This window comes from Centrocercus urophasianus, unplaced genomic scaffold (assembly GCF_019232065.1).
Source record: "Centrocercus urophasianus isolate 14NV4802_14NV808 unplaced genomic scaffold, USGS_Curo_1.0 seq_10, whole genome shotgun sequence".
Lineage (NCBI taxonomy): Eukaryota > Metazoa > Chordata > Aves > Galliformes > Phasianidae > Centrocercus > Centrocercus urophasianus.
In genome coordinates this window covers 16,767,932-16,781,579 of record NW_024884142.1, presented here as the reverse complement: position 1 = coordinate 16,781,579, position 13,648 = coordinate 16,767,932, and the positions used below count along the sequence as shown (strand labels likewise).

The 13,648-nt window shown below is 39.8% G+C and overlaps 1 protein-coding gene across 1 annotated transcript in view; it reads right to left on the bottom strand.

Moving 5' to 3' along the window:
- LRRC1 (leucine rich repeat containing 1) overlaps positions 1-13,648 on the bottom strand; it is a gene marked incomplete at its 5' end in the record, with an annotated part of 63,476 nt that overhangs the window by 27,257 nt on the left and 22,571 nt on the right. The window contains 2 exons of the mRNA XM_042823745.1: positions 9,823-9,912; positions 12,846-12,924. Coding sequence (XP_042679679.1) covers positions 9,823-9,912; positions 12,846-12,924 — 169 coding nt within the window. The remainder of the gene's footprint in view (positions 1-9,822; positions 9,913-12,845; positions 12,925-13,648) is intronic.

The window sequence follows — 13,648 nt, the reverse complement described above, 5'->3', positions numbered from 1 at the left end:
AAAAGGGAAAAGGGAAAGGGGAAAAGGGAAAGGGGAAAGAAAAACCAACAGTCTTCTCTGATTTCATTAATAGAAGTGTCAAGTATTATATAGAAACTGGCACTGCTGAGCATACAAGAAAAGTCAGACTTTGGGAAACAATCACAGAATGATAGAATCACCAAGGTTGGAAAAGACCCACAAGACCAGTCCAACCATCCACCCATCACCAATAGTTCTCACTAAAACATATCACTCAACAAAATGGCCAAACGTTCCTTGAACACCTCCAGGATCTGTGACTTCACCACCTCCCTGGGCAGCCCATTCCAGTGCCTGACAACTCTTTCAGAGTAGTATTTCCTAACGTCCAGCCTGAATCTCCCCTGGCACAGCTTGAAGCCTCTAGTCCCATTACTGATTACACGAGAGGCCAACCCCCAGCCCACTACAACCTCCCTTCAGGTAGTTATGGAAAGCATTAAGGTCTCCCCTGAGCCTCCTCTCCTCCAGACTGAACATTCCCAGCTCCTTCAGCCACTCCTCATATGACCTGTGCTCCAGACCCCTCACCAGCTTTGTTGCCCTTCTTTGAACCCCTCCCAGGGCCTAAACAATGGAGCAAAATTTCATGAGATGAAAATTCTTGCAGAAATCCAATTTGCACCTTTCCAGCATGCTTCAGTTGAGTAGGAGAATGCAAAATCTTAAATGCAGTTTTGGAAACAGCAACTAATAAAGAAAGACCTTTTCCTCCCAACATTTCTAAGATTGCAAAGAGAAACAAAATATGGGAAAGTTGACACAGTCTTCATGTTCATATGAAACAAAGGCAAGTCCTACCAACAAGAACGATTCTGGGCACAGGAAGAGTCACCATTATCCTGACAGATAAAGGAGAAGTAGCAGTCCACAAGATGCTTTGGGCTCTTTAAGAAGCTCTGTAGCATAACACTTCACATGGGCAGTATGAGGACGGCTTTATTAAGGACGTCAGAAACAATAAGACATAAAATCTAACCTGCTGCAATACTCAAACGAAGGCATTCAGAAGCAGTGGGAGAAGTAGGTGAGGAAAATAAGAATGTCTTCTCAGAAAGTAGCAGTGCTAGTAGTACAGGTACATCCCTGTTTCATCAGGGGATGATTTCTAAGAACAAGCATAAAACTCTGCTCTTCAGAGGCTATTGTATGAACATGATCAAGACTCAGTACTTGGTCCAGTATAACGTTTTTTATGCAGCTACAGGCACGAGTACCCAACACAGCCCAAGCATACAGCATGAAGAAGTGTGACATGAAGTCTGCTCTCTGGCTATCTGCACCAGTTCAAAGGATTTCAGCCCACTGGGCCAGCACCCAGATTGCTCTGACTTTGGTAAGGTCCTGCCCCTACACCTTTACACGAGCAAACATTCAGCCACAACACTGGGGTAGGAAAGAAAGGAGCTTAAACTCAGCACCCCATCTTTTTTTGAGCAAATAAGCAACATGTCAGTCTTCCTGTCTGCCAAGGGTCTTCCAAGACACCAGAGGCTAACTAATACTACAACACCAACAAACAAAGCATATGAAATAAGCGTTATATTTACGTGCACTGCAGCCCATTCTCCCTGTGCAAAGGAAACACGTACAGCCCTGTCCCAGGACACAGCAGTTACGTGACTCCTCTGACAGGATCCTATCAAGCTACTCCCATCCCACACAGCTTGTGGCTGCAGACTGACAGTTCACTCAGCACTGCAGGCTTAGTGCTGCCAGAGTCTGAACAATCAGCTCCACGGGCATTTTTGGCATAAGGTCACTTTCAACACAACAAAAGTAATGCTACCTTTGCAGGGAATGATTGCACTTTCTCAAATTCCCTAATGTTCCACTAGCACGTAACCATGAAGACTGTGGTTTATACTCTCCCAGTACGTATTTTACCCCTTTTTTTAAAAGACTAAATATTATACACTTACTTTGCTTATAACAACTGCTTAATATTGACATAATTAGGCAAAGTCACCATCACATAACCTTAAAATTCATATCTATTGTACTGTAGTATAGATACAATAGATATGTATCACTAAGTACAGAACTGCAGCTAGCTTTTTGATCTCAAGACATTTATTTCTCCAGTTCAATCTGAAAGCTTTTGTTTCCTCCTCTAAATGTCAGTTTTAACCAGTCTCCTGCCTTCATGTTTGGCTCCCCTTCAGTTACAGAAACCAGTTCTAGTGTGCACGAAAAAGGAGAGCTCTAATGAATTTTTGCAAGAAAATACAGAAGAATTTAAAGAGAGACTTAGATCCATACCATGCAATTAGGAAGTGTTTTTTACAAATTTTTAGCTACTGAATCCTACAAATTTCTAGGTGAGCCAGAAACTACAGCAAGTATTATTTTCCTTTGTGAAAGCACTCAGCCATTCAAAGCATACTTTCCTCATATATGTGAAGTCCTACTGTTCTACCTCTGAATATGTGATATTATAAGAACTGAAATGCAAGATAACTAGGTTTAGTTTTGATGAAACTTATTACATATCCTCATCAGCACACCTAAAGACCATTCATCCAAAAGTCATCTTTAAGACCATTTACTTTCCTTCTTTCTGGAGGCAAAGCAACTTGAAGTAACTTGCAATGAAGTTAAACACTATTTTCTGCTCAAAATTACTTATATAAAATACAAAGGAAAGGAACAATAGTTCTCTCTTTCTTTAGCAGTCCATCACCAGACTTGAGAAGCAGGATAATGTTCTAGTAAGAACAATGAGAAAATGTGAAAGAAAAGACTTGTGTTCCATAAACTTGCCATTTTTCACGGAGCTGTGAAAAGCAGATACTACTTACAAACAGTGCTTCCTTGGAGAACTGACTTTAAATAGGCACAGAGGAAAGTAAAGATGGTAATTTTGTCATTCTAGACTCCAACAGGAAAGACACAAAGCCAAAGGGAGCACATTTGAATCATCAGTTTCTTGTATCAAACTGTCAATACAATCAGCTCGTAAAAAAACTGCAGATCTTCCACAAAGGAAAACGGAAAGCTAAACAACAGTATCTTAAAAGGCACTAAATGGAGGCAAGACTGGATAGACAGCTTAGCAGAAGTCACATCCCATTTCTCAAAAGGGAGCAAAGTACTACAGTTTACGACCAAGAAACTCCCTAAATCCATAACAGAGGTAGCCTAAGCTGCTAAGAATGGTTTTCTGCATACACTTAGTTTTCAAGTTGCTGGAATCAGTTGTACTCTGTCCATGTGTACAGCAATAAGCATGGTCCAAAGACAGGGAAACTGAACTCAGTACGACCTTCAAAAGGGATCAGTAAGAGGCAAGAGAGACATTTGTAATTACAGCACAGCCTGTTCACTTCTGAATTCACTTTCTTCAATTCACTTATCAAGATTACTAAAACAGTATGGGGACACTAAGCCAATTCACTGTTACAAGATTTCATTTTGAAAACCTCTTCCATTCCACTCATACAACACTAATTTTCTACTATTTAAACAAAATCTTGAATTATTTCCAAAAATAATTGCTGAATGTACGTGAAATATGTCTTCCTTGTGTAGCATACGAGATGTAATACTTATTTAAAGACCAGATGGCCCTGCATTCACTATTGTATTGTTAAACAGTAGTCCTGAAATAAATCTTCAAGTTCCTTAAAATTCAGTTTTGCCATTTAGGAAGCAGCTGTGATTAACACTGACTGCTCCACCTACTCAAACTCTGAAAATATTACTTGCCATGCTAAATTCAGATTAGCCAGAGAGAAAAAAAAAAATGTTGTTACTATTTAAATCAGCCTAGCCAGGCCACCTATAAACAGTTCTCCATCTACTTGTTTGCAAGATAGGCCTCCTCATCACTTTTGCTGTATCACGTAAAATCTTACTATGCTGAACCTTAATATTGACTTGCTCTAGGGAACTTTGAGAGCTTTTCCCACTCTGAGCAATGCTACCAGATGTATAACCTACACTTGTGATACTCTAGCATATGCTAAGAAAAACACAGCCAAAGACTGGCCCAGCAATTCTTCAGCAAAATAAGCATGCCACTGATCTGCTTCTGCATCACATGCACCAAGAGCACCATCCTTGCCTTCCAAGATCTTTTATTCTCCAGACTGTCCTATTCAGATCATCGTTACAGACTGTGAATTCAGATGTTGCTGAAAACCTCTAGAATTAAAAACATATCTATTAAAAAATCATGCTTAGTGATTTTGTTTCCCTAACATGAAATTTGGATACTTGTGGTTCCATGACTCTCAAAAGGCATGCCTATAACACATCCTTCTGCACGGCATTATTCCTAAGTGCTCTAACAGTTACTCTACTCTTCTTATTATGTTCATTTGCATTACAAAATGCATATGCTAGCTGCAGACATGAGGAGGAAAATTTCTCAGCTTACCTGGTAATTAATTCCCTTTCAGTAGTAAGGTCCACAGATCCATTCAGCCTGCTTGCAGCTTGGGGGTAAACCAGACTCATCAGTCATTGCCATCAGAAGAATATCCCTCCCACCTAAAGAAATACTCACCTTCCAATTATAAAAATTTCTAATGCCAAAATAATGCTATTCTGCTTTCTTGCATCACAGACTGTACAGTTCTCTGAAGAAAGTTGGGGTTACAAATCATGAGAGTACTACAAACTATGCTCAGGCATAGGCAAGAGTGATGAAAAAACGCTAAAGATTAGATAGGAGCTAGATGTTTCATATGCTGATGGCCAGAAGGCCTTAAATCGTAACTTCAAGAACAGTGGTAGAGTTACGCACTTTACTTCAGCCAAAAAGAAAGCTGTACCTGCTAATTTTATTGTACCCACACAGTCAGACAGAAAACTAAGTCCTTTCAGCAAGAAATGCCTATTTGAACGTTTTTTTGGCTAGGGCAGATTCCTTTTGAAGCACAGATCTGAAAGCCCAATGCTAGATTAAACATCAGAGACTCACATAAAGGCTTTCAAAGATATCTGGACTTCACTCAGGACAAAGAACCACATCTAAATAAACACATAATTATGACAAACAATGTATCTTCTCTTTCAAGATATTAAATCATGAGTGCACAGCATGAAAATTTTTGTTGGTAAAAAGGCAGTATAACACTGTAGGGTGGGAGGAACTAATTCTGAGGTCAATGCTATGAAATTAATACATAAGGACAGAACGTGCTTGGAAAGTACGTATATCTGATCATTCTTAACACTGTAAGGCATATGAGGAAGGCTGATAGACACCTTGATGCCTGAATTTCAGAAACAAGCTGTGCCCTGTGTTCTAGATGTCACATACATAAGGAACTTCTGAAGAAAAGACCCTGGAATAGAAATTCCTAAATGCTACCCATGGCAGTAAGAATGACCACACTTGCTCACTGAACAGCTCTACCATCACAAGCAGAATACACAGGGAAATCAGTCTCGCTTCATTAGGCTGAGAAACACTGAAAGGACACTCCCACTAACAGCTTAAATTGTGTAACCTGTTTCTCTGAACGGTTCACCTAGGTAACAGGAAAACTCCTGCTTAAGATAATTATTAGCTTTAATATCTCACATACATTAGCACTCACTATTTTACTCCATGCGACACGTTAAACATCACAAATCACAGAGAAACAAAAAAAAACAACAGTGCTTACATTATAACATCTCATCTGTTACCATGGCCCAAAGCAGAGCTTACTAAAGAGATGTGACACAATACAATTATACACAAGGCTCTTCAAGCATCCACTTGGGACCCTTAAATACATTCAATTTTGGCAATACAAAGGAAAACGTGAAAGGGCTATGCAGAATTCTGAATGGCACAACAAAAATATAAACAGCAACTTTACATATCAAAAGCTAGAATACATTATGATACTTGCCTGAGACAGCAAAGCTGATCGTTGATATTGATCTTATACATCAGACAATAGCAAAACTGGATTGAGTTGAATTTGGTCTCAAATTCTGTCACTGACTGTATAAGGTGATTTCCCAGACAAGACTCTAAGGCCACAGAAATTTAGGATGCTTTTTCCTAATTTTCCAAATCCTTTAGTGGCCAAAAGACCAACAACAAGCACACAGACTTCAGGTTTTTCCCTGAGCACAACCATACCAGAATAACTCACCAATATGCACTTTCTTGCTCAGGATTTGACTGGTCATACATAAAGCATATAGTCCAAGTCTATTCCATTAAATAATAACATGGATCTTCATGCAAAGCACAAAGAAATTCCAGCAAGGCATTTGTAAACATATCCAAACGCTTGGAAGAGTCTTTTTTTCATCTCTTCAGCCAGAAAGAGACACTCAGCATGACTTTCTTTCAAATACCTAGCATTTTGGGGGTCCCAGAAAGGGCAGGAGAAAATGAACAGAGAAGGGAACAAGCAGCACAAGTGTGCTATGTTTGGAGAACCCGAAGATGATTAGGGGACTGGAGCACCTCCCCTATGAAGACAGGCTGAGGGAGCTGAGCTTGTTCAGCCTGGAGAAAAGAAGGCTGCAGGATACAAAGGTGCAGCCTTTCAGTACCTAAAGGGAGCCTACAAACAGGAGGGGAATCAACTCTTTGAAAGCATAGACAACAGCAGGACAAGGGGAAATGGTTTGAAGTTGAGGGAGGGGACATTTAGGTTGGATGCCAGGGGGAAGTTCTGTACAGAGAGTGTGGTGAGGTGCTGGAACAGCTGCCCAGAGAGGTTGTGGATGCCCGGTCCCTGGAGGTGTTCAAGGCCAGATTGGATGGGAGCCTGGGCAGCCTGGTCTGGTGTTAAATGAGGAGGTTGGTGGCCCTGCATGTGGCAGGGGAGTTGGAGATTCATGATCCGTGAGGTCCTTTCCAACCCTGGCCATTCTGTGAGAGCCCACACCGTTCCATTGCTTTTACCAAAACATAAGGCAGTCAACTGGACCAAACTCACTTAAATGACGATTTCATGCTTAAAATAAACTATAAAACTTTTGTGAAATAAAAAGGAAAAGCTGCACCTGTTGGCATCCAGACTGAAAAAATAGTTGTATTATTTATAGATGAAAGTGTATTAAAAAAAAATGTTTATGAAATTCACTCTCAGTGGTAAATGAAATGTAAGAACTTTAAGCTGCAGTCATAATTGACTGCAAACAAGACCTTTCAATCATTTCTAACTATAGTTAGAATATCTCTCTCCTTGTCAACAGTGTCTGAAATTCCTTCGTTTGAAGGAGAGAAGAGGAGCTTTGTTCTGCTATTTATCGTGAAGCGTGAGGAGCTTAAAAATAGATAAATAAATAAAATCACCAGATTTGGATCATTTGAATGTATTCCAGGAAGATCAACATTCCCCAACAGAATTCAAGAACAATTACATTTTCGTGGGATGTGTCATTACTTTCCCTCCTGTTCTGTTAATATCCTTCTATCTTGGAAAAGTCCAGGTTTACTTCCCAACTGCCATATTTCTTTCCACTCTAAATACTCGACGAGCCAAAAACAAAAGCTCAACACATTTGTCCCTGCTTCTTTAAGCATAAATCTAATTGGCATAAATTTCTGCTAAAAAAATTCAAGTGTTTTTGTATAAATAAAATATACATAAGTTCAGAAAGCTATTCTGGGTGCATTTGTCAGACTGAAGTAAGCCTATCAGATTTGAATAAAAGCCTAGCCCCCCAGTAAAATTCACCAAGAATAAGCATATGGCCCTTCCTCAAGCAAAATAGAGTCCCAGGGTTTTAGCTTCAGCACTGGCAACTGACTCTGAGGAAGAATAGGTTACACTGCTGTGTTCTGTAACAGCTCATATAAAGTTTAAATAGTTTCACAGCACCTCCTTGGACTGTTTAGGACGGATAATAGAAAAATTATTACACATATTTTTCTATAGTTTCACATACTGACATTTCTGCAAATGCCTGGTATTCCCATTTTAACCAAAATTGTTTCTATTCATTTGTTCCTTAACAGAGCTTACCACCAGCCACATTTGTCAAACGACAAGCAGGCTAAGCAAGGAGATAGAGCACAGCAGTGACTCGTCAGGGAAGCCAGTGACCTTCCTCCAGGTATTAGTTGTAAAGCAGCAGCCTACTTTAAAATCTGAAAATCATTTCAGCTTGTCATGTTTCCCATAACCATTTTCAGAATCAGGAAAGATCCAAAATTGTAGCCCTAGGTTTTCAGTAACTAAGAAGTTTGAACAAATCTGTTCTTAGCTGTCACTACTATGAAAAACTGCATTTAAAGTTCTGTGAACTCGCTGTAGAAAAGGAAGAATGTCACAGAAGCCCCAGCCCACGCCATTGTTAATAAGACTTTGTCATAGTCAGTGGGCACACATTAGCTGTACCTGTTAGTGCTTGTGGAATGTTTTAAAAGATATTTCCTACTTCTATTGCTCCTGGACTGGTGCCCACTGACAGCTTTAATACTCACAGGAAGTGGCTAAAGCAATGCTGGTCTGGACTTGACTACACCGCAGGAGCTTTTAATAAGATCCCTTCTGGAGGACTCTTCTATTTATAAAGTTGGGTTTTAATGACTGTTAGGGACTAAGCTGGCTCCCCAAAGAATTCTTGTTAAAAAACACTCCACTTTATGAAAGGATGTCCAAGATAAATAGGCCTCTACTGTTAGAGGACTCAACATCCATGTTGTTCTTCCTGTGTTCCTAGGCTTTCTGAAGGAAGAAAGAGATCAAAGTGGTTTGAAGTTGTTCAGTACATGAAAACTTAGAACAACACAGGCACAGTAACCATAAAGGCAGGTACAGAGAGACACAGAGAACAAACTATCACGTGTTGCCAGAAAGTTCCATCTCTCTAAAATGGTACGTTTCCCAGCAAATCAGCCTTTGCAGCTATCTGCCAGGGCCAAATACTACAGATGTCTCCATAAGCTCAATGAGAAACTGGACAATTATGTGGATCAGGATTCATTATGTCTACCATTAGACAAACCACAATGTGGAGCCCAGGAAATCCCCTGAACCAGAAGATGGTAAGAGGAGTAATCAAACATGCATTTTTCTTAATCCACATCAGTATAGCTGTAGAAGAAAGGTGGGCTAAATGTGCCCTTGGTCTAAACATTCTCATATGTTTAATTAAGGAGATGTGGAATTACCTTTTCTCCTTCAAATCTCTTCACTAAGAGAAGAGAGATTCCTTTTTTGCAAGCATGGGTGTTTGTTGCTATCAACAAGAGACAAATAAATGAAGTTCACTTTACTTTTCTTGTGTTTCTGCTTTAGAATTCTGTCCCTGCAATGATGCTGTACTTTCCAGAATTAACGAACATCTCAAAGGCTTATCAAATTCCATCTTTAGAGCTGTTTTGTGAATTTCCTTCTCCACGGTTCTCGCTGGAGTTCTTTCAGAACCAAACTGCTGCTATGGTTAGGAGCCCTCTAATTTCCAGCCTGATCATAGCCAGCTTTTACCCGTTTGTTCTTGTGCCAGCACTATCTGGTTTTGAGCTAAGCTGCAAGCTGGCTGACATGTTTACAATAACAGATCAATGGCCTTTACTACAAAAAAGGAAAGTTAAAGGTCAATTCTGCATCATAAAACACCTATTTAATTTTGCATTTAAAAATACAAGTTAATCCAAATCCCTAAAAACAGAGCTTAAGTATACACACATATGATTCAGATGCTGAATTGACTTGCTAACGGTAAGTGAAAATGCAAAGAGATTCTTTTTTAACAGACTGATTAAAAAAAGCACAAAGCTGTAAATGACTTCATAGGTATATCACATTATATACAATCATGCATGTGACTTACATAGTATATGTACCAGGAAAGAAAATAAATAAAATAACAAAAAGGCTAAAGAACACTTACTTCCCAATGTTTTCAGGTAGTGCTTGCAGAGAGATATCATTTACTGAAAGACACGTTAGATTCTGTAATTCAGGAAAGCTTTCAGGCAACCTACGGAGATATTAATTCAAGTTTAGGACTTCCAGCATAAGTATTCACATTAACAGAATACACAGAGGAAAAAAGAACATGTTGCAGAAAATTAGAGTCTTTTCAGCCAATACACACAGAGAAGGGGAGAAATGTCTATATTCCAGCAGAAATCTTGAAAAATTCTAGCAATCATAGTAAGAAAAAAGCATTAATCTCTTTTCCTTGCCTCCAATTTGCAACGTTACAAAGCCATATACATATACCTGCATTTAAAGCATTATAAAAAATGAAACTGAAAAAAATATTCTGCTGGTATTTTCCTGTATCTGCTAGATGGTAAAATAATTAAATCAATTACTCTGATTTAAGCTTCAGTTATGTACATGCTTACAGCAGGACCATTTTGTGTTAGATACCAGGCTGTTCTTTACTTGCTGCTTTTTGAAGAAACACTCTGTTTACCAGCAAGACAATGTTCTGTTGTTATAACATTTTACATGTACTAGTCCACAGCACAACAGCTTGCAATCCCACTCTTCTCACATGATAAAAATGCAAGCAACACTCCCAAATTACCTAAAGCCTTCAGGTCCAACACCCAGTTTTCTGCACTGCTTGGCTTCCCCCTACTCACACTGAAGAACTCCTTCACCCTCACCTGCAGGCAGCCAGGTTGCACCAAACCTGATCCCCAGAGCACACAATCTAAGCTCAAGCTGTAGTTTGGTTCCTGCTCCCCACACCACCCAGCTCTGGGAACACAGTATAATCCACAGACTGCTAGCAAACTGGAGATTCAAGTGTATGGGCAAGCACAGCTGTGTGTGATGGGGGAAAAGGGAAGGAGACAAATTACAAATTCTCGTGTGCTCAACCCCATACCGCGCTGTTTGTCATTTTCTGTCTTTCATTAACAGAACATGTTTGGTATCTCTACAGTGTGAGTGCTACTGTGACTGTTCACCCCCCTTAGGTGTACAACAGTAATAGCTTACTTTGAAAAAGCAGTTTTTACCATTTAGGAGCTAACAGTTTTAAAACTGTAGTTAAATGGTTTATCTATACCGTATAGCAGACTTCTAGTCTAACCTACCTAAATGCATCTCCTTCTTATTAATATAAACCTGAAAGCAGCTGAAAAGCAGCCATTTTTAGTACTGAAGTCATTCAATTTGACAGTGAGACAACATTCTGTATTAGTGGAAGCACATTGATGGCAAAGTTCTACGACTGGCTTTTGAGCTCAGAAGAAACAAGAGCTAGGATCAATGGCTAAAAAAGTTCTTTCCTTCGAACAAAAGGAAATGACTGCTAGGCTTTCTCACTCTATCTTGGGTAATTAGTGCCAAGATCTGAATGCTGTAGATACAGGTAAATACAGGTAAAACTGAAATTCTGGACTTTATCATAGAAAGCACCAGGCAACCATGTACAAACAACTTGAACTGTCTGCATTTTCTAACTTAGTAAACTGGTTGGAGTGATGTTTTCCAGTACATACATACATTTTGGAGCCATTTTATCACGAATTTTTAAATTTCTCCTACAACCACCAGCAATGAGTTATGAGATCCATTTTAACCCCATTAAGAAACCCTACAACTCTTTTGTCAGTTCCTCTCAGCTGCAGTCACGCATTACAGATGCTGTTTAAAGAGATACACTACTTGGGCCCTAAGCCTTATTTGGTTCACAAAATGGAGAATGATAGCTAACATGCTACTGCTTAGTATGTTTTATTTCAGTACCATCAGATGCAGCTCTTGCTGTACGTACGGCACACTCATCTCTGAGAAAACGCTGCGCAGTGACTCTCATCACTTTAGTATCTAAACATCAGCTCAGCTTCAGTTTGCTTTACCAGATTTTTGTGGTATTATTATCCTCAGCATATAAATGGGCTACAGAGGCAAGGGGATTAAGATCACAAGTGTCCCTTTAATGCTGAGAGAGCCGAATTTCCAGAGAACTTAGAATGCACTATGCACTATATTCAAAGCGCTGCTCTGAAGAATCTCAGCTGCCAATGTGGGAGAAGCTGCCCTGCAAAACCGCTGTAGCAGCTTAAGATATTACAGACACTCAGCTGTTTGTTACCACTCACACATCCCAGCCAGCCAGCCAGCTAATCGTGCAAGTATTCCCAGCCTATCTCAGTGCAAAGCAAAGAGAGCTGGTTAACGCCCACTGTGAATGCTCTGGTTTGTGTGAATTTCTAAGCATCACAAAGGAGCTCTGTGGGACAGGCCAGTTTAGGAAATGGTTCTCCAAACAGCGTTCAAAGGTTCCAGCTAGCAGATCACCTCTTCTGTCCTTTGTTATCTCGGTCTCGGTTCACTATACGAATTCCAAACTCTTCAGCAAATGGAACAGAAAAATGTAAACAAGCCTTTTCTGTAAGTGTGTAATCCCTCGACTCCATCAGAATACAGACCAGGAAACAGCAGCAGCAACCAGTGATAGATGCAGTGCTTTTTTGCCGCATGTTACTGCACATCACTGTGTCCCAATTGACAGGAGAGTGTTGAAACACTAGTCTAAGCTTTAATCATTAGGAAAAGCCATTATCTGCAGCAGCTGAGCTACAATCTATTCCAAATTGTCAAGCACCTGGATTTGTGCCAATACATTCGTGCTTACCATTGCTTTATCTCTCCCAGGTATGAGCGTGGTTTTCCTATGCATTTAAGAAGAGGAATGAAAATTACTTAGAAGAGAATCAGATTTGCATTTTTCCTGGTCGGCTAACAAATTTCATCCCCTCCCACTGAAGATGTTCATCACGTTTTAAATCTGAACTTTCGCTACAGATCCTGTCAGAGACAGACATTGTTGGCAAGATTTCATAGAGATCCTAAATCACAATTCTTAAGGGCTTATTTAAAATTGTAATTGTTACAGCAAGATTGTAATTCTGGTATGGCAAGTACTAAGAAGAAGATGGAAATTACCTAGTTAGTGGATTCCCACTGAAATCTGCTACCTGTAGTGCCTTGCAGAATGAGATGCTTTCTGGTATTTCAGGAATATCTGCAGAAGAAAAAGAAAAAAAAGGGGAAAAAAACCATCAAGAACTGTACAGCATCTACACTGAAACTATTGCCTCATTACGTGCGGTAACGTGCTACTGCAAGGAGTTATCTTGGTATCTTTCAAGCCATTTCAACATGCAAGGCTGCTTCATGCCCAAGTATTCATACTTGAAACCAGAGCAGGAGCAGCTACCATTGCAAAGCTGCTTTGCACTTCTTCAAATCCCATTTCACTTTCCTGCTCTGCACTGTTTTTCCTGATCCCAGACTGTTAACCTGTGCTTCAACCAATCTGCATCAGCCTCTGTCCAGCAAAAAATGGATTCTCTGTGTTCTAAGATTGTTCTGAAGAACCAATTAAAGTCTGAACCTCCTGTAATTCGATCGATACACACCCACAATCTGTGCTGGCAGAAAGTACAGGGGGAGGAAGAGCAAGGAAAGGAAGAAGAGAGTGTTCGAGGTTCTGTTCATAATGCACACTCATGGAAATAGAACCACACTAAAGATAAGCAATTTGAAAACATTATTCAAATCAACAAGTCCCAAATCAGTGCTAGCATACTATTACAGAAAGGCAGAAAGTAGTAAGAATTACTTATACATGAAAACAGATTTTTTCTTCTACCTCCAATACTAGATTTTTATCTACCGAAGCCAGTCATGCTACCTTGAACACAACGTTTTCTTTAGGGCCTCTTACTTCAGGCTTCTATGAGCAG